Source organism: Diadema antillarum, unplaced genomic scaffold (genome assembly GCF_040938485.1).
Source record: "Diadema antillarum isolate AM-2024a unplaced genomic scaffold, OU_Dant_1.0 seq00000432_RagTag, whole genome shotgun sequence".
Lineage (NCBI taxonomy): Eukaryota > Metazoa > Echinodermata > Echinoidea > Diadematoida > Diadematidae > Diadema > Diadema antillarum.
The window spans coordinates 17,453-39,698 of NW_027271412.1; the positions used below are offsets into that span (position 1 = coordinate 17,453).

At 39.8% G+C, this 22,246-nt stretch overlaps 1 protein-coding gene across 1 annotated transcript in view; it reads right to left on the reverse strand.

The window, feature by feature from the left end:
- Nucleotides 1-11,712, reverse strand: part of LOC139732539 (regulator of nonsense transcripts 2-like) — a 28,226-nt gene extending 16,514 nt beyond the window's left edge. The window contains exons 1-15 of the mRNA XM_071643394.1: nucleotides 11,401-11,712; nucleotides 10,541-10,588; nucleotides 9,623-9,792; nucleotides 8,457-8,631; nucleotides 7,927-8,019; nucleotides 7,178-7,217; nucleotides 6,546-6,700; nucleotides 6,052-6,133; nucleotides 5,341-5,496; nucleotides 4,428-4,531; nucleotides 2,955-3,040; nucleotides 2,264-2,372; nucleotides 1,331-1,388; nucleotides 794-849; nucleotides 167-283 (exon numbers count right to left, since the gene is read on the reverse strand). Of these exons, the coding sequence (XP_071499495.1) occupies nucleotides 167-283; nucleotides 794-849; nucleotides 1,331-1,388; nucleotides 2,264-2,372; nucleotides 2,955-3,040; nucleotides 4,428-4,531; nucleotides 5,341-5,496; nucleotides 6,052-6,133; nucleotides 6,546-6,700; nucleotides 7,178-7,217; nucleotides 7,927-8,019; nucleotides 8,457-8,631; nucleotides 9,623-9,792; nucleotides 10,541-10,588; nucleotides 11,401-11,706 (1,755 nt within the window). The 5' untranslated portion in view covers nucleotides 11,707-11,712. The remainder of the gene's footprint in view (nucleotides 1-166; nucleotides 284-793; nucleotides 850-1,330; nucleotides 1,389-2,263; nucleotides 2,373-2,954; nucleotides 3,041-4,427; nucleotides 4,532-5,340; nucleotides 5,497-6,051; nucleotides 6,134-6,545; nucleotides 6,701-7,177; nucleotides 7,218-7,926; nucleotides 8,020-8,456; nucleotides 8,632-9,622; nucleotides 9,793-10,540; nucleotides 10,589-11,400) is intronic.
- Between the last annotated feature and the right edge of the window lie 10,534 nt (nucleotides 11,713-22,246).

The window sequence follows — 22,246 nt, forward strand, 5'->3', positions numbered from 1 at the left end:
AATCATAAAAACTCCACAGATACTCTCAAGTTATATCTGTACACCTGCCTGAACACACACAGATGTCACTCTGCAGATACATTGTAATTACAAGGCGGTGAGATACAGTAGTCCACGCCAATAGACTAGGGTGCGCTACAGACCAGGAAGGTCAGAATGGACTCACCAACAGGGCGTTGGTCTTGAGGTGGGACTCTGGAGAGCGGTAGAGGAACCGTCCACAGCTCTCTAGCAGGGCACACGCCATGTCGATGTTGTGGTGCCGGAAGTCTTGGATAAGGCTCTGAAAGGGAGAGGTCCACAGCAGAAGGGTTGATGGAGATGTATCTTATCTTTACACTATTTATAATCATTAGCTCAAGGCCAACATACATGGTAAAGGACCAAACTCCTATCTAATTTTCAAGTCATTGCAAAGCTGGATAATTTCATGAGAAACACATCTTATCCCGCAAGAACTGATCTACTTTGTATGTCAAGAGACAAAAATAAAGAGAAATATGAAAGGGAAATATCAATAATTTCTAATCACAAAGACAGTGAGAATAGTAGTGCAGCCCTAATGCCAGGATATTGATATAAAAGTTAACTGAATGACTGTCTACACACTAAAGGATAAAGATAAAAATGCAGATCACCACTAACTGGTAACTGGAATGACTTGGATTTGAATCTGCTATATACATGTACATGCACGGTTGAGGGTGGTGAAATATTGATGAGAAAATGAATGGATTCATTCTCTCAATCCAATCCAATGTCATACAGTGTTTCATAAACATGAATGTCCTACCTTGAGGCATTGCAGCGTATCAGCTTTAGAACACATCTTGAACTTGGTGAGTTCCCCTTGTAGAAGTAGAATAAGATAGATGTCATCATCACTAATACTTTGTTTTCAAATTTCCTAATTTAACAACAAGAAATACTGTCTTTTTGTTTTATTTCTTTTTCAGTATCTAAAGGGTTGTAAAAAAGTATCTTGCTTGATATTCAAAATATTCCTTCACATGGTAACATGGTGAATGACATTTGAGTAAGCACACACCTGTGTGTACAGACTATCCTCCTCTCTCTATTCACTGGAAAATGACATATGACTGCTTGGCAACAGTATGATCAGTGAATAGGTAGAAAAGAAATGGCAAAACAGCTTTCTTGGCATTAAAAAATAAAGACAAACAAAAAAAGGACCAATCTAATATCTTGCTTTATAGTGATATGAAGTTCTTTTTCCTCGCCAACAATATGTTACTCTAGACATTATTCTACATCCATTGCTCAGTCAGTGACTGACACGTTCCATCACACAAATTGAGATGACTCTTACCTATGAACCTTGCCACTTTAATCTTGGACTCCACCATCATTTGATCCTTCTTCCTCACCTAGTGATTATCAAGAAAACATGACAAATGAATCACACAGCCCAGCCCATATCTTGTACCGAGGATACATTTCAAAGTCCCTCCCATCTCATTCAAAAATCTCTTTTTAGTCTTGAATTATTGCATGTGCCACATATTTTTGTGAGTATATTTTCATGAATCAGGATTTGTAAGACAATTTGAATGTGGCTAAATTCACTGTCCACAAACACATCAAATGAATGAGAAAAAAGTACTTCCCTTTTTCAAGAAGCAAAGTTATTGAATCCCTACCTATTAGGAATCACTGTACATTGCATTTCAGTTACAGGGGGCAATATTCTGGCATGTGTAAATTCTGTGGATATTAACTGACTCATAAAATTCACCCAATTTATACAAACACTACAAGATATATGGTCTATACAGTATATGTTACAAGCATTTGTATGAGTTTAAGGGTTGGAATTTGTTAACTTTTTTTTTAGGATGACCAGAGCTCAAATTTGAAACTGTCTTTGTCTCAGTTTTTGATTGTTTAATGAGCACATTTCACTAGCATGTCTTTCTCTATTTCCCACTATATGTACATACTGGACTTAGAAATGAGTAAGAAATCAATCATATAGTGAATGAAATAACTAATCAATTTTCAGTACCATCTTCAAGAGCTGAAACAAAATATCAGTGCAGTAAGAGGACGATCATCAAACTTCAAACGCCTGACATGATGCGTTAATTTTCCAGGACTTGAGCAAATCTGCAGGAACAATGAATCAAATGACTAGACTTCACAAAAGTGATGTAAGAGCAGCATCTTTGGGAGAAGATGTAAAGCAGACCAGTTGAGATATGATGCAGGACATCAGAATGGGACATATATAATCAATACTCACATGCCACCTGAATTCATTCTTGAGTCTCTCCGCCAAGTCTTCCGCTATGTCAGGCATGCACACATACAGTGTTGCTACCAGCCGGGAATAGAACGGCAGCAGGTCCAGCCTGGAGCACATAAAAAAAAAAAGGGGGGGGGGGGGAGAAAGAATGAATATAGATGTGTGGTAATTGATGTAAATGTGATGTGTGTCTCTTTCTGAAGTTTTGTGTATGAAGCTCTATGAGAGCAACATCATTTTTTTAGTGTGTAGGTGTATGTGTGTATGTGCGCGTATTACTCGTATTAAAAAAATCAGAGAAGTATTTGTTATCAGAATTACTATATGTTGTTAGCATTTCACTTAGTCGCTCCTGAACATGACCCAATGCGCAATTCTTGGATGTATGACACATGAAGGGAATATTAATATACCGGCTTTGATCTTGCCAATAAAACAGATTACAAGTTGCTGGGGTTTTTTTTTAAATTACACAAGTGTTACATCAATATCGAGCAAATTCAACAAAGCTGTATGCAGGAAACTAATAAAAGTTGAATTAACATCAGTGGCTTTTGCCTTATGACATCATCATTCTTAAGGTGTTCTCTAATCTTTTCTATCATTCAAATGCAGATGTACCAAACTATGTAATTTCCCTGCATAAAACTTGAAATAAGTATAGATGTGAAGGCACCACTGGACTCACCTCGTTCTGGGGACATTGAACAGAGCTTTAGCCAGTTTCTTCCTGTTGGCCTTTGTGTTTAGATTCAAGCAGAAGTCAACAGCAGCCTGAGATATTTAGAATATAAGGATCAAATTAAAAACAAATTTGCTGGGCTAATTTGCTGTGCAAGTAAGATATAAATGAAGCACAACTGCATGACAAGGACTCCTAAATTAGCAATCATGTCTACAACTCCAGGATAAGATGATGGGAATCTTAACCGTAACTAGGCCGGGCTATTTAGGTAGTTGATAGAGCCGGGAGGGGGGGGGGCCCTCCCAGGCCCCCCCTCCAGATCTCGTCCGTCGACCGCGCGATCGCGACGAAAATTGGCACATACATTGCCTGTGATGTAATCTAAAATACCATGAAGTTAATTTTTCAAAAAATCATCATTTATGCTAAATTATGCTAATTTATGCATGATGATGCATAAAATCAGACTAATTGGTATAAATCACAAAATAAAGCTCAAAACAGGCACATTTTTTGTGTAAATATTCTTTTTAGTGTCCTTAGCAAATGTAATTAAAAAAAATTGTGATATCAGAAAAAATTCTTAAGTATTTTATTGTTTTTTTGAATTTCTTATGTATTTCCTTGTTTTTTTCGACTTTATGTTTTTCATTGTTTTTTCAATGAAATTTGTCCGCGACATCGCTCCGAACAAGAAAATATGTTATTCATTGATTTTAATCAATAAAACACCAAAATAATCATGCTTTTATGAAATTTGCCAGAAAGCACAGTTTGCATTGAAATTGTACACGAATTAACATTTTTGAGCAATTTTTGGTCTGACATGCATGTACATATTTATGTGTAACTTCGGAACCGCGTGCCCGGGCATCGCAAATTTGGTGTCAAAAGATGTGGGAGACTTGAAAGAAAAAAGTCATGAAACGTCGCGGCGATAGCTTTTTGCGATTGCGATACATCGCGCGGAACGTTGGGGGGGGGCCTCGGAGGCCCCCCCCCCCGGCCTAGTTAGGGTTAAGAGAACAGAAGCCTTTACAGTAGAGCATCATATGTCCATTTAGTCGCATGCAAGTTTCAATTGCTGAGGAACAAGTAGGCCTATGCTGTGATTCACAAAATAGAGGTTGAATTTAATCAAGCCTGAATAAATTTTAGGATTATCCTCAACCATAATGGTCATAACAAATATATCATACCACAAAAGTTACGGGAAGGCATGGTTTACACACAAGTGATCCCATAGCTCATGGCTGCTCATGAAGATGAAGATATAGTATTTTTCTCATATGATAACTACAGTAACTCACTTGAAATATGCTATTGAACTTCCCTACATCCTTTCAGCAGACATCCCTTCACGAGACTCATGGCTCCCTCATGGTTTCATTGCTGTTCATGAATTAGTGAATGGGCCTTATCAGTCATCACAAGTCTACACATTTACAACTTTTACCTTACAAAAAGTCCACTGACCTTGTCTATATGGTCTCTGTTGACACACTGTGGGAGGCTGTTGATGTATGCATCCATCAACATCTTGAGGGTGGCATTACTGATCTGTTCTCCCTCATCAGCATCTGAAAAAGATGAAGTAACACGGGATAGAGGAGCTTGTAATTGTATGGGATTTTGGAATCTCTCCTGCCCTGCGTCCTGGGGACAGGCAGGAGAGATCTTATCTTTTTTACAACAGACCATCCACACTACTCTCAACTGTCCCTGAGCTGCACGGGAAATCAGGGTCTGGGGTGGGCCCTGCCATTTGACAACAGGGTTCACTTGATGAATATGAATATGTTCGCTTGCGCACGCTTGATGAATATAGCTGGGTGCTATGAATTACGAGCCAAGGTCACTCTCCCCTCTAAATTTTGTCCCCGGTTCCAACAAGTCGTGGAGACACTGGGAGAAGTCCTGGTGAGTGTCTACACTATAGTTCTGGAGGGGAAAGTCCAGCAAAATGAAACTTTCCCTGCAGACTCCCCCACCTCCCCCCCCCCCCCCCCTTTTGCAGGACCTAGTGTGAATGTGGGGTTCATCTTGTCCATGACACAACTGCTGGGAATCCTTTTGCAGTGGATAAAGGTCTAGAATCTTAACAAGGAGACCCTCGGTTCTAATCCTATTACTATGTCAAGTGCAAAATTCTTGGACAGAGTGTCTTGCTCAGAGCGTATTGACCTAGGAACAAGAATGGATACTTCGCATGTGCCCGGATGATGATAATGATAGCAAAGCCCTTTAGAAGATCAGCGGAAGCATCTACACTACAAAAGAGTTACAAAAAAAGAAAAAAGAGTGCACAGTTCCTCACTTCACATTATTTTCATTTAAACATTTTGTATAATAGTCTTTTTCTTTTGAAGCACTGCTCAAGTTTTCTGACCTTCATCCCCTTCGGCCGGGTCCATCTCTTCCAGCACCATCTCTTCCTCCTGTTTCGCCTCGGTGGCTTGCTCCTGCTCCTCCTCCCCGGCCACCTCCTGGTCTCCCTCTTCCACCGTCTCCTCCTCGTCAGTCGCTATCTCCAGGGCCTTGATGTCTGGGGGTCAGAGGTCAGATACACAGTTGACAAAATGCAAGTGACAATCACAAAATGCAAACACACTGGCCAAGTCAACAAAAGCTCACACAGCATAATGTGGACATTTGTTTTGCTGTTGTTGCTGGGGTTTTTTTGTATTCATTTCTCTGGAAAACAATTTTATATCAAATTTGATAAAAGCTATTTGGATGCCCACAGCTGTCAACAAGACGAGATATAGCAAAATAGGATCTGCTACCTAGACAGTCCATCTATTCATATCTTCAAGTACATAACTTGCCCCTTGCTAATTGCTTGACAGATTTTTTTGTCATACTCAATTTTGTGTACCATTGAATACAATCAGCTATGTGAGGTAATTTCACCAAACTAAACAGGCATGTACACCATAGATAAAAACAATAGGAGTCTATGCTATCTTTGACAGACTTTTAGGCAGTACACTCAGTAAGACATGATATTAAAAACTCTTTTTCCCACACGACGGGAGAAATTCAGCTTTCCTGGGAACTTCTCTGTTTGGTTATTTTCAACTGTTCTTTCCTAACTTACCATCTTCAAGCTTCTCCAATTTCTCATCTTCTTTGTCTCCAGGTCTATTCACTGACCTCTGATCTGCATCCTTGAACAAGATCTATGACAGATATATTCAAACAATGATTAGATTGCCTATGAGAGTAATACAAAATGTAACAATGAAATTCAAACAATGTGAAAATAATAAAGCTAAAAAGACAGCATAATGCCTACTACTGTAAAGGTGGAAATTTTCTCGGTGCGGAAATTTTTGCTCCTTTAATGCGACCCTTTGGCAACCTGAATCCAGCCTGGCCTCTTTGAGAAATATGCTGCTATGCATATTTGTGTATAAAAAACCCTGTTACCATACATACTTAATCAAAATTGCCCATAAATACCGATGTAAAAACTAATCCTCAACTACTGCACACAGATACATACACAATCTGAACTAAAATGAACGAACAGCTTCGGGGAATACCAGGCATTGATTTCATCCACCATGCTCCTACTACAGGGATACTTACTGCTGGCACCATGGATCGGAGGTTGATGAGATTTTCGTGGAACGTTCTCGTGTCCTCGTCTTCCCAAAGCGAGTTTGCCCAGTCAAACTCGCTCAGCTGACCATCAGACCCCATCATGTCGATGGTCAAGATGTCCAGTTCATCTTTGCTCAGTTCTGAAGAGGAGTAAAAAAAATGAAATGAAATAAAATCTGCAAAAGCACACACTATTCAGGATGGAGATATTGTCAGAGAAAAATAAGAATTGACATACTTTGCTTGAACACATTGATACTCCTCTCCACATGACTTTCCTAGCTTATGCTGGTGACAAAAATTTAAACTTTCATCAATAAGAAACTTTGAAAACACAAGACAATTATGCGAGAGACTGATAAACTTGCCCTTCTTACTGAGGAATTCTTATTTTCTGCAATCATTTTTCTCAAAAACTCTAGCACAATTCTTCATTGTAAGACGAGCATTGTTATTTAGAGCTCACTTCTCCTGTCATATTTTGCATTTTTCAAAGAGCTGCTGACTTATTGTGCAATGGTGCAAATTTCCTCTCATATGCACTGAACCTGCACTATATCGTCATTGTCAAAGTAGATGCAAGGGGTCATTTAATGGGCACGACCATCAAAACTTGCCTTCCACTGGCAAGTCCGGCATGTCTTCATCTATCAGATCCTGTGGAAGAAATAGAAAGAAATGAAATATCATGCTGTAACAGAAGTGAGCCATCTATTTACTGTTGGAAGGGACATTTGTGTCCTACTCTCCAGAAACCACATCACTCTCTTGCATTTATCTATTTGGACTTGTATTAAAGGTTGCTATATCACCAACTATGCAGGATAATGGCTTCACCAACTATGCAGTTAAACTCCGCAAACAATGCTAATGGACTTCTGCTCATAATGTGGAGCCACATGAAATGGAGTATCTCAGGAGGCATATCTCATACCTGTCATATCTTTGGTCTCCATTTCATTTTACCGACTTCTTAATGGACACAGGTGTGCCATGTAGTCAGTCTATGGTGAATCATCGTATCTCAGGGGTGACAAGTTAAACTAGAAACCAAACTTGGATTCTATACATCTCATAATATTTTGGGAAACTATAAGTTGGAGTCAGTGGCCATTCTACTACACATTTCTTTAGTCTGTCATCATTCGAATACATCTTACTCAAACTTGTCTCACTTTGAAAATATATTTGTCAAGAACAGCAAATCTTTTTATCTCTTGGCAAGAAACAAAATTAAAACAATGAATAGAGTGGGTGGTGGAAAAGTTAGGTGTTTGACTTATGGAGCAATACCATAATTATAGCTCAAAGATCATTTGTCAAGATTAACAAAAAAAAAAGTAATAAATGTAGACTGATGACTTACAGCAAAATTTGAGGTATTCATAAGAAGCTTCTGGTATGCCGTTTGCTTCTCTTCAAGTTTCTTCCTCCTTTCTTCACTCAGCTCACCTTTGTTCTGTTTGAAAAGACCATTTCAACATTAGACTGAAACAGAAAGCGATCAAGCATACTCTCACTATAAAAACATTCTTAATCTGGAAAGACAACTACAAACACGGCCAATCTTTTGATTGGTGGTACTAATCAAACAAAACTACTGGTTAAAAAGAAAAGCGACAAAAATCTACTGAACTTCCACACACACTGAATCAAACAATTCTTATTAGGGAAAATGTTAAAGTGCATCATAGAATCTTTTTTAACCAAAATGTCTCCGATCAACATAATACTCAGTCTTGGTTCTTGAACCAAACAAGTCCTATGGTATATGCTCTAAACTTTTCTTCCGTGCTGCTACAGCAAACAATTCTTGCCTATAGTCAGGACCATCCTCAAAATGTGGAACTGCAACTGAGTGAAGCTAGTGAAAGTGAATTGACAAGTAAAACTCACCTGCAGCGTCCGCCTGTTCTGTCTCTCAATGTTCTGGAGGTCCTTGTGCTGTCGCTGGAGGAACTTGGCCAGAGAGCCATAGTGGTCCTTGAGGAGGTTGCGATAGGCCGTCTGCAGCTGGCTTGAGAATACCTCGGGTGTCACCAACCCCAGCTGGAACTTCTCTGCCAGCAGTCTGCAAGGATATAATGCCAACGAAGGCATCCTTAGAAAGAGGGCAAACTGGTTCCTATAGCAACAATGTCAACATCAACATTATCATCATCATCATCAACATTGTCATCATCATCATCATCATCATCAACATTATCATCATCATCATCATCATCATCATCATCATCATCATCATCATCATTATATCCATAATAATAGTAATAATGATGAGACTAACAATTAGTAAAAGGGAGAAGAAGAAGAAATAAATGAATCATCAGTAATCTTGATCTCAGCATTCATGACTGACAAGCAGAGGTCTTATTCAACAACTCTGATGCTGCATAACGTCTGTTTGAATGAACGAAAGAAAAAAATTAAGTAAAGAAAATCGATATCCTACGGACTGTACAAGTAAACTCAAGGATGCATGCAAATAAGTCAAATAAGGGCTAAATGTGGGTATTAGTGCTTGGATGAATGAATTATTAAACAGACAAGCACTTGGTAAATTCACAAGTGTATTGCGTGAGCCAATGATTGAATTGACACTAGGAGTACAGTGATAAGAGTCAACGAAGACTGAAGCAAATTACCATTGAGCTGAATGAACAATTGAAGGAGTAGACATATTGTTTACGCCACATATTTAACTAGTCCAATTTTTAGCGTATCTAGACTTCCTCACAATCTCCCGAGTGGCTACATTTGCGATTGTGGAGTACAACAATGGACGGGGAAATGCATGGTGCATGTAACAGCCTTGTCGGGATCAGAATTAATATTTCCATGTGTGGTTAAAGTTGCGACTTGCAAATTTCATGAAAATAAACCCCCTGCAAAACACATGGCCTATACAGTATCTAAATAGACACTCAAAATATAGAGGTGAGAGTAAATGAAAGCTGAAGCAAATTACCATTTAACTAACTGAACAACTGAATGAATAGACATAAAACATCATCAAAAATCAAATGAATGATAGAGTAAAATGAAAGCTGCTGGAAGTATACCTCTGTTTTCTGGGCACGATGCCAGCATAGTCCTCTCCGCAGTGCTTGGTGAAGCTGATGATGATGCTGATGTTGTTGTGGTTCTCCTTGTCAGCCTTCATGATGGAAGACAGCAGGTTGTTCAACAGCGGCACCCCTTCCTTCTCAGTGAAGATGCCATTGACTATGAGCTGCATGTGATTATTAAAGAAATCCAGTACATCATATGATGTTTTAGAATAAGTCAGTTCACAGTTAGCACCAGTCTGCACTGGCCTCTGGAACCAACAGACTTTACAAAATATGGAATAGTCTTTTAGAGGAGCAACTGAAAACAGCCAAGCAGAAAATGGTAACTTTATTCATACAAGCGCTGCATGAAAACTTTATGATAATTTGGTTGATAAGAATACACATTCACCTGTACATCTCAATATGCACCTGGTTCATGCATGAATATTTATAGCATTGTTTTCATGAACACCTATCCAGTTTTTAAATACCTCAGTTACACATCAATCTCAAGAGAAGATCTGCATTGCCCTTTATCTGCACATGCTCAGATTGAAAATATGAAATTGTTTTATGGTACTATGGTCCCAGATGCTCAATGACAAGGATCACTACCAAACTCTTCTTGAAAGTACCATATCTCTGTCTGTAATAATCACTTTTGACTCACAGTTTCTCATTTGCTACAGTCTCAATAGGCACACAAACATGCATGCACACAAATTCAAAACATACATGCATACATACACACACAGCAGAAGATAAGCAGAACTATTTTCACTTGAAATCAAACACAACAAATGAGTACTGTCAATGCACTTGATATGAGAATACACTGTACCACGTAATTAATGTTGGCATTGAATAAAAAAACAATTATGTACATGGGAAACATTACATTTCATATTAAGAAAAAAATAATCTCACCTCTGCTAGGAAGCGCAACTCAACCCTGATCTTGCTGTCAAAGATGATCTGTGAATGAATAGGGCAAAACAAACAAACTTGTTCAGAGCTGAAATGGACTTTAAATGAGGTGATGGACCTCTCAACAACTTCCCATACCAATTCAGACATAAGCACATTGTGATTTAATCATCCCAATATTAGAATCACATAGAGTCTATTGTTCATTGACACTCGCATTTCAGCTTGGTTTGTTGAAAATGAAATGAAAACAAGAAAAAAAACAACTGATATTTATGACCACCTTGCATGTTTTGCATGAAAGGGATATGTTCACTGTTCAATAACAATCACTTCCTGTCCAGTTGATTGGCTGCATGCAGGAAGTACAGATACAGCTATTGAAGCTAAAGACGACAATCAATACCATTTACCGGTTGAACTGAAATTGGTGTTAAACTTTTGATCTCAATACAAGAAATTTACCTGTGGAATTTTCAGCTGTCAACATTACAGCCTTCATCAGCGGAATGACCGGTCTTCGCCTTTATCATGTGACGGTCGATAAGCCGGTCATACGCTTTGAGAAGTTTGTAGCGCCCCCTGTCTTTATTGAGAGAAGGTTGGTAGGCCCTGATGTAGATTGCTTCCTTAAGTCCCCTTTTGAAGTATCAAGGTTCCCGGTCAAGAACCTCTTTGTCTATGACCCGCTTATCGACCGTCACGTAATCAAGGTGAAGATGGGTCATTCCGCTGATGAAAGCTGTACCGTTGACAGCTGAAAATTCCTGAGGTAAACAGCTTGTATTCAGATCAAAAGTTTAACACCAATTTCAGTTGAATTTCCAATACAGACGAGCTTCTACTCTAATAAAGTTTACCGGTTGTTTGGCATCCTTGTCCTCTTTCTTGACAGGCGGTGGTAGCGCCCTCTGTATGCCCTGCAGGAGCTGCGTGGAGAACTCGCTGTAGCGCTGGTGGAACAGGGAGCTGAGGTAGATGGCGCAGCCGATGTCCGCCATCTTGAGCTTGGCCTCGCAGAACGCGATGGCCGCCTCCCCGACGTACTTGGTCAGGTTCAGTCCCTGGAACTCCTTGGCCAGCGAGTCCCTCTGCTGCTCCGTCAGCATTTTCTGCCAAATAGCGGAGGAGACACAGAGCATGGTTTCAGTTGTGAAACACTTCATCGTCTCCTTGTTGTCATATCAGTTGACATAAAAACAAAATATAGCACATACTTCTACTACTCTGTACTAAAGTCTTAAAATGTAATTCCTCACTATATGTTCAGGTTGGCTTTCATAACTAGAGTAAAAAATAGAGTAAAATCAGAACAGAAAGAGCAATGCAAATATGCATTTTATTTCCTCCTATGCAGTTTGTTTGCAGTGGGACTGTTTTTAGGGACCACCTGTCCCTGAAGACTATTTTTCAATGTCCTCAGATGATTTTCAAACATGATGTGACTGTATTACAGATTGTAATATGATAATAAAGAGAACATGACCCTCACAAGGCCATACATCCTTCTGATTCTAAACTGTACAAGTATGTACGGCAAATACATTTCAGATTGAAGAATGGGTAGCGAGAATTTTTGGCAAGAAAAGTACCCATTCTATATTAACACAGATGATGCACATGTCTTTTCGTGCGTCAGGCAGAATATAGTGTGCATGCGGTAACTGATGACATAAATGGTATCCCGGGGTACCAAATAAAAATCAGCCATTTTGTAGAATTATCTTTTTTTTTTTAAAAGGTTGTACCCTGGGTGCCAAAAAGTGGGAAATTATTTTGGTGCTGGAGCTAGCGCGCGCTAGCCACTGCACTACACTGCGCTGCACTGAAGCACACGCTATATTGCTAGCACAGCATACCATGCATGCATAGTATCACATGCAGTGGCATGGGAATGACTGTAGATGCACACACAGTGCATGCATTTCTCTGCGGCTGTCCTCGAGTGGACGTAAGGTGGCACTACACAACGTGGTACCCCGGGGTACAACGGTACCCCAGGGTAACGCGTGATGCATCAACTATGGAATTTAGCCTAAACCCACTCGGCTTCGCCTCGTCAGTTAAGCATTCCATAGTTACCTTATGCACACAATTCCAACTGACGCACTCAGACCTGTGCATCATTTGCATATTGGCAAACTCAAAGTTCTTTGTACTCCCCTCCCCCCTCCCCCATACACAAACACAACACCTACCAGTTTCCTAATGAAGGCAGTGTTCTTCTTGAGACTCGAGTCCAGTTTCACAAAGAAATCCTCGTCGGGCCAATTTGAGGATGCCCCAAGGTTCTTGGTCCTGGTGGCAATTTTGGTTTCTTTCCTCTCCAGCGCCTCTGCGTGCGTTTCTCGTGCCAATTTCTACATAGCAAAAGCATACAAAGTTAGAACAAGGGATTCAAGGCAGCGTTTGCCAGTATATATGCAATCATCTATCTTGGTCACTCTCTCATGAAAGCTCACTTGCAGAACAAATCCTCAAGACAAAAAAAGAAAAAAAATCACCTTAAATACATGGCATAATATAAATATATACACACACACACACACACACATTAAATTAACTGCAAGGGGAAGTGAAATATACAAACAGAAATTCGTAATCACATGTACAATGGCATTCTACATTCTACATGGATCTTGCATGTGCTACCTTGCTCGTATGGCTTTATCATATCCAAAAGAAAATTCCCCTTCTTCTTGAGTCCTCTTGTCTTGGACATGCACAAGAACATATTGCATGTGGTTCTATCATGAACAGAATCATAACAAAAATGTTTCTTTTGAGTACAATACACAACATTTTGTGAATAAATCTCAAGTTTTGTGTATGTTTCATCATTACAGTCACATGACGACCACCACAACTTTTTGCAGTTGCTTCAGAACTACCTTTTTTAGGTGGTCAATGGCAGTCCAATGGTCGCAATATTCTTGATATAATTCTAACTTCATTCAAAATTTTATTATTTTTCTTCCAGTTCTTCCAAGTTTGATTCTGGATTACATGGATGACAGTCAGAATGAAAGACAAGAGACCCGGGGGTCACGCGCTCACCTGAGTATCGCAATTTCACCTTCCATGCGTTCTTGCACACTCTTACCTGAGAACATTGGAAACTTGGATCCCCCCCCCCCCCCAACTCCAGGGTGGGGGGGGGGGCATCAAGCCCTGGATCTGCAATGAACAAACTTGGAACTAAAGTCATCAGTGTACAAACTAATGGTATTAACTTTGCTTTATCATTTCTGGTTCTAGAGTAGAAGATTTTAAATATTCCTTAATGTGGGGGGGGGGGGCCTAGGGGCCCCTCAAGAGGGACTTGGTGCCCATTTGAAGGAATTGAGATTCTATCCCCCTGGGGATGCTACCTGCTAAGTTTGGTCAAAATTCATCATGAGGTTTTCAAAAAGAAGATGAACATATACAATTCAGGCCCCATTAGGACCCATCCCCATCCCCTCTCCTGGGTCCCAAGGGGGGGGGGGGGGGGGCACCCCTGATTCCGCCAATCCCATGAACAAACTTGAAACTACAGTCATCAATGTACTAACTCATAGTATTATCTTAGCCCTATCACTTCTGGTTCTAGAGAAGATTTTTAAAGATTCCCTAATTTTAGGGGGTTGGGCCCCCCCCCCCCCCCCCAGGGGGGCCTCCAGGTGGGCCATGGTACCCATTTGAACAAATTGAGATCCTATCCCCCTCAGGATGCTAGCTACCAAGTTTGGTGAAAATCAGACATGGGGATCTCAAAGTGAAGATGAAAATGTACAATTTAGGCCCCATTAGGACCCCTCCTGGGTCCCAAGGGGGGCACCCCTGATTCCCCCATGAACAAACTGGAAATTACAGTCATCAATGTACTAACTCATAGTATTAACTAAGCCCCATCACTTCTGGTTCTAGAGAAGAAGATTTTTTAAGATTCCTTAATTGTAGGGGGGTTGGGCCCCCCTGGGGCCCCCCCAGGTGGGCCATGGTGCCCATTTGAAGAAATTGAGATCCTATCCCCCTAGGGATGCTACCTGCCAAGTTTAGTGAAAATCGGTCATGGGGTTCTCAAGAAGAAGATGAAAATGTGAAAAGTTTACGCACGACGGACGACGGACGACGGACGACAGATGACGCACGACGGACGACGCACGACGCAAGACGGACGCCGGACGAAGAGCAATCGCAACAGCTCACTTGAGCCTTCGGCTCAGGTGAGCTAAAAAGGCCTGAAATGCATCTACATGAAGCTACTCCGTACAAGAAAGGCCTGAACTTTGATACTACCAGGGCCTGAATTCAGGTTTTTGCCTGAAAATTGGGATCCTTGTGGATTACATTAGATGGTACCTGTCAATCAGACATCTATAAAATGCCCCAAACTTCTCAAAGAAAAGTTAAAAAAAATGTTAAGTAAGATCAAAGTATATACAGGATTAGTTTCTGAAAACATGATGAAAGAAAAACAAATAACTCACCTCTTCTTCCTCCTCTCTTCGCCTGGCAGCTTCTTCCTCCATTCTTTTCTAAGATTTCACAACAGAAGCAAACAAGAATTAAACCACATTTATATATATGTAAATTTGCCCATGCAAACCACTTTATGTACTTTAGATATAAAAGGAAGAAATGCACATCCTGACTTGAACATAAGTCTAATCCCTTACTGCTTAGAAGCAGGCAGATTTTTTCTCTTTTTTTCTATTTTTTTCCTTGGGGGAGGGGAAGAAAGCTTGTCATTACCAACGTTCACTGCTTGGATTGTCCTTCTCTCTATCCAATCATCCACCTCTTCTCTCATCACATATATCTAGCACCTTTAATTCCCTGAAAACTTACGATGTTGACGCATTATCATTCAGCATATCTTGCTTCCACACTTAATCTATCACCTAAATAAAGTGAAAAACAAAATCCAGCACAATTTCTTACATATCCTTAGCATACAGCTTTACTCACACAGCTTGTAGGAACCCAGAAACATATACCATATAAATCTGCAAAAAGTTGGAATGATGATCAAGGTATTACCATCAATATCATTAGCATTACTTACATTACTATCGAAATAATATCATTATCTATTTCTAGGCAGGACACACATGTATGTACAATGACTTTGCATCATTCATCATAAATGACAAAATCAGCATTACATCAAGTAGTCTTGGCATTTACTCTAAGAAAAACTTACTTGTTCCTCCTCCTTCTTTTTCTTCTCTTCTTCGAGTCGTATCCTTTCTTCTTCTTTTTTCTTTTCATTTTCAATCTTTTTAGCTTCCTCCTCCTTTTTCCTTTTCTCCTCCTCCTCCTTCATCCGGTCTTCTCTTGACTTGGACTTGTGGTGGTGATCCTCCTCCTTCCTCTTAGATCCTCTCGAATCTGTCTCTCTCCTGAAATGAAAATGGTATAAAAGGAGAATGAAACCAACATACAGTGAACTCTCGTTATGATGAACATGGTTATAATGAAATTCTTGTTACAACGAATCAAAATGTAGGTCCCAAAGTTATCATCTATACACTCATGTTTATACACTCTACTGTTCGGTTATAACAATATTTTGATATAACAAAAGAAAACTGCAGGTCCCAAGGACTTTGTTACAATGGGAGTACACTGTACTATTATAAGGATTGTGTGAATGCCCAAATAGAAGTAGAACACTTCGCCAAAGTTTGGGGGAAATCGGACAATCCTTTCAAAAGTTTTGAATTCTAAAATTTTTGAGCTGCCCTTGCTGGATGAAAGGACTACAGCAGTTTGTGACATCACCGCAGGACAACAGCACAAAGAAAATATACGGAGAATTCAATATACTTTCATGTTTCTTGCAATAATGAGAGAGCACTTGACTTACCTCTTTCAAAATGCAGGGGAATGATGTTACCTTTAATATGTGACAGTAACAAGCCGAGGGAATGGGTACTTTTCAATATAAGATTTAATTTTGTGGAACTCTCTTTCTTTAAATCATCCTGCCTTGTCATGAGCATTGTCGTAGTCTTCTCATTCACCAATGGCGGCGCCAAAATTTTACAAATTCACAACTTTTAAATGTATTTCAAATTTTCTTCAAACTTTACTGGGATGTGTTCTGCTAATATTGCAGCATTCACTCCATCCACAACCTTTGGGTTCCGTTTCCCTGTAACTCTCACTTAGTATTTTTAAAAACAGTATCACTCAGATATTATATTTGATTGATACTCTTGTATAAGGCATACTGAAAAATGCAGATCTGACTTGTGCATGTCACTGATAGCGATTACATATATGTGCCACATAATGACACATGAGAACTACTTCACATTCACATTAGTGATCGGAAAGTAGTGACTCACTTATGCAAAGCATATATTCTCTGAACTATGAACTCTGTTGTTGTGCAAATCTTCACTGGAGCTTTTCTTACTGCCTGATTATGGTTGCATAGATCCAAGGATCAGCCTACCTGCGATCTGTCACCTTCTCCTTGTACTGGTCCCCTCTCTGTTTCTCCCTTCCTTTTTCCCTTTCCCGGTCTCTATCCTTGTCCCTGTCCCGAGACCTTTGACCCCCTTGCTCTGGAACGGGGTCTCTGCTTCTGTCTTTCTCCTTCCCATCATTGCCTTTCCTCTGTCCGCGCCTGTCCTCCCTTACTGCTCTTCCATCGCTTCCTTTAGCCTCGGGAGCTGCCTTGCCAGTTTTGTTCTTGTCCTCGGCCTTCTTCGCTTCTTCCTCATTCCGTTTTCCTCCCCTGCTGCCAGATCTCTGGGCCGAGTATGACTTGCCCCCTCTCTCTTTACTCGGAGTGTCAGCATCAACTGAATGTTTCGTACTCTGCTTGTCAACTTTGACTGGTATTACGTGCACTTTGGCAGGGTCTTTTGCTGCTATTTTGTCATGTTCGGGGATGGCAGCATGTTCCTCTGAATTGTCATTCCCTGCCTTATTGTCACCCTCTTTTGTTACAGATTTTATGACATCATCACTTCCGCTGATAGTATTTCCAGAATTGTCGTCTTTACATTCAAGCGAATGAGATGCTGTTGCTGTTTCACCTTGTTCTACTTCAGCAGAACTAGCATCAATGCTGCTCACTTCAGCATCCTTAGCAGTGCCAGCCACTTGCCCATCACTGATTTTTTCATCTGTGTGCACCATATCATTCTCCACACTCTTAGGATTACAATTTTCAGACTGGTCTACTGGTTCCGCTGGGTTCTCGGTCTCAGCCTCTGCCCCTGCTGATATACGAGTTTCTCCTTCGGGCAAATTTGGCTCACTATCGACGGATGCCATTCCTTTTTCTCCCACATGTTCAGATTCAGTCAGAGATTCCTTGTTGCCGACAGATACCCCACCCTCTGAGACTCCTCCATCCTCTTGTCCTGGGGTCTCCTGCATACCATCTGTCTGAAGACTTTGGGATGGGGACTTGCACGGATCGGCTGGATTGTTGGTTGACGCCGTCTCATCTGTCTGCGCTGATCCATTGTTGTTTCCCCCTTGATCTGTGTCCATGCCTTTCCTTTTCTGCAAGGAGTTCAAAACAAACTAAAGCATGAGCTGCAATCAAAAGTCATTTCTGATCACCACATACCAGATAGTGGCACTTTCTTAGTCAGTGCCTAAAGAAGTCCAACTTTGAAGGTTTGCTGCCTCTTGAAGGATACACTTCAATCAAATTCAAATTGGGATATACAATGCAATCTATGCAGCCAAATGAAATCTGACCAATGAAAAGGGGAAAATGAAGACTTACTTTGCACAGATTATGTCTAGAGAAAGCAAAAAAAACAAAAACAAAAACAGGAAAAAAATCACCAAGATCTGATCTGTGACATCCGAAAATCTATGTCCACACAGTCTGTGCTGAGTAACTACTAAAATTTTTAAGTGCTGATTTACGTTTTTGTTACTTCCAACACATTGTAACATTCAGGTTTATTTCAGCTAAACAATATAGAATGTGGTCTACCAGATCTAAACCTAACTTGTTAGATTTTTCTACCTGTCTGTCATCTCTCGACCGATAATGTGGACAAGACTGTGTGATGGGATGCACATCAGCTCATGTCATTCGAAACATTCGAAACTAAAACGTTACAGCAAAAACGATAGGTGGGACTATTCGAATACTGTCGGACGTACGAAACTGGCATTCGTGGCTGCACAAAAATTAAAATTGCGTGAAATTTGAGGATCTGCTATGGCATTACGAGGGCAAGAACACTTCTTTCAGCACAGAAAATACAATCCAGGCGGAATTAAACTCACGAATTCAAGCACTCCAGCAAAAGAAGCCTACTTCAGTCGTGTCAACAGGGCAGACAATCACGGGTATCGGCTGGGATTCTGCGACTGCGGGTCAACAGAGGTTACACGATTTTGATCCGACGATTCGCGATCGCGACACGAGTCGAGTGCTAGTGCTCGTCGAGCACACACGATGAATAGGAAATGCATTATTCATCAGTGTTGGCCTATTTCGCTTGGAAAGTGTTTAAAAGGAAATAACAACAACAGCAACAACAACATCAACATGCTGTCATAAGTTGTTATGATACCAAAGCTAATCATGTCGCCAGAACACTTGCAGTGTATACATACTCATAACCGAACATCTTATGATAGGAATAGCTTATAATTCGATATCATGTTCTTGATTCCTTTTCATATTTTTTTTCCCTCACTGGGATATTTATTACTCTCTTTCATCTCATTCTGTACACTTAATACATCATATTTCAAACAACATCATACTTTTTTCAAATACAATACAATATAATATACATCAAGAAAAAAGGTGTCTAAAGAGACACCATTTTTTCTGAAACACTTGCAACTTATGATTATTTCTTGCAATAAATTTCTCTTTATCATATTATTCCCTTATACTATATTTACATAAATCAAAACGAGGTGTTATTTTTCTTATTTTACAAACATAAATTTTATATCTCACAAGCATGGTAACACAATTCAATGCCGCATTTGTTAATACCCCCAAAACCAAATAATCTATTTTCCGTCGTAAATGTTATTTCTAACCCCGTGTTGACATTAATCCATTCTTTTCATATTTTGCTTTTCTTTCCTGCGACCACATTTTTGTCTTCTCGATCATTTAAAAACAAACAAACAAGCAAACAAACAAACAAACAAACAAACTCTTATGCGTTCTGTGACAGACTTTTGTTGTTGTCTTTTCTCAGTTCATGTATTTTTGATTTCTCTCTTTTTTTCTTTCTTTCTTTCTTTTTTGCAACGAAAGGGAGTCACATAAACAGATTCGAGTGTTATCTCCGTGTGTCTCCGGAAAGCCCAAAGATTTGATGTTTCTGCTCCTGCAACAATTTAACTGCTCAGGGCCCTGTTTCATAAAGCTGTTCGTAAAGTTACGAACAACTGATACGAGCGACTGGTGATCAGTTCTGATGTTCTATACTTATCAGAATTTCCATAATTTAGCACAAGAACTTATCACTAGTCGCTCGTAAGTCGTTCGTAACTTTACGAACGGCTTTGTGAAACACCCCCCGGTCTTATTGCTCCGGTCTTATTTTCTCCAAGGACTTGAAGGGTTATACTAGGCCAGGTTAGGGTTGTGGGTATAGAGAATTTATGTTTGGCTTAGCGTGCATATATTTCATGGGAGCAATAAATTATTGTTGCAGGAGCAAATGTCATGGAACTTGGTTAAACATGCTCCTGACCTTCCCCTCATATCGCATAGTCATAACATTGAGAGAAAGCTGTAGCACAGCTGGCCACCGGTAAATTTAGTAAGGCCAGTTATAGTTAACGAGTCTCTGGATTGTTGACGCAGCCCGGAGATTTTGAGGTTGAATCCTAGTCCGTGCTCGCATCCTTGCTGAAAACAAAAAAACAAACAAACAAACAAACAAACAAACAAACAAACAAACAAACAAACAAACAAGCAAACAAACAAAACAAAGCAAACTGAAAAGTTTAATCTACAATCAATGTCCCTCATTAAAAAGATGTTGAATAGAATTGGATTGGTTGAAAGAAAAGAATGTTCATTTTGTAATGTGTATGTTGAGACTTTACATTTTTTGAGTGAGTGTCAATATGTTGATAGATTGTGGGTTGAAGTAAGAGAATGGATTAATGTCAACACGGGGTTAGAAATAACATTTACGACGGAAAATAAATTATTTGATTTTGGGGGTATTAACAATTCGGCATTGAATTGTATTACCATACTTGTGAGATATGAAATTTATGTTTGTAAAATAAGAAAAATAATACCTCGTTTTGATTTATGTAAATATAGTATAAGGGAATATTATGATAAAGAGATATTCATTGCAAGAAATAATCATAAGTTGTAAGTGTTTCAGAAAAAATGGTGTCTCTTTAGACACATTTTTTCTTGATGTATATTATATTGTATTGTATTTGAAAAAAGTATGATGTTATTTGAAATATGATGTATTACGTGTACAGATGAAAGAGAATAATAAATATCCCAGTGAGGGAAAAAAAGAAAAAGATGTTTAAAAAAATGGGGGACACCCGAAAAAAACATATAACAAACAGACCTATATAAACGGAAAAAAAAAAGCAAAATGGGTTCCAGAAGAACTATAGGCTGACAAAGGGGAGGGGGTCGGGTGTGCGTTTGAACCGATCCGTCTCCCCCCCCCCCCCCTGCACACACACACACACACACACACACACACACACACACACACACACACACACACACACACACACACACACACACACACACACACACACAAATAATCCCCAGCATCCCAACATTTCTTTTATAATTGTTACCCCTGCGGCCAATTTCTAGACTATAATTATTTCAGTGTATTTTACTATTGCCCCTTGTCTGCCTGTCTTCCATTAAAAAAATAATAATAATGTAATATACTAGGAGGCTTTCATCATAGTTAGGCAAAATGTTGGCTATGGAGGGATATGGTGGGAGAGTCATCTCTCTTCCATGATCCATCTCCTTGCTATATTCGTGTACAGGTTCTGCTGAACTGGAGGGCATCCGCACACACACACACACATCTACACACACACATCTATACACACACACACAAACACCCACACACACACACACACACACACACACACACATATAATCCCCAGCATCCCAACATTTCTTTTATAATTTTTACCCCTGCGGCCAATTTCTAGACTATAATTATTTCAGTGTATTTTACTATTGCCCCTTGTCTGCCTGTCTTCCATTAAAAAAATAATAATAATGTAATATACTAGGAGGCTTTCATCATAGTTAGGCAAAATGTTGGCTATGGAGGGATATGGTGGGAGAGTCATCTCTCTTCCATGATCCATCTCCTTGCTATATTCGTGTACAGGTTCTGCTGAACTGGAGGGCATCCGCACACACACACACACATCTACACACACACATCTATACACACACACACAAACACCCACACACACACACACACACACACACACACACACACACACACACACACACACACACGCACACACACACACACACCTCCGCTGGCGTGTCCAGGGCCTGCTTTAAAAACTAGAGGAAGCACTCTGAGAGCGCAGATCTCCGCAAAGCATGCAGCTCATTTCCATTACTCATCTTGTTCTTCCATAGATATATCAGTGATTTCCATCCATACGTACATTGTACTTATACTATAAAAACGAGGGGTCGCTGCTTTGCTTATAGACATCGGATTTCAAATGATT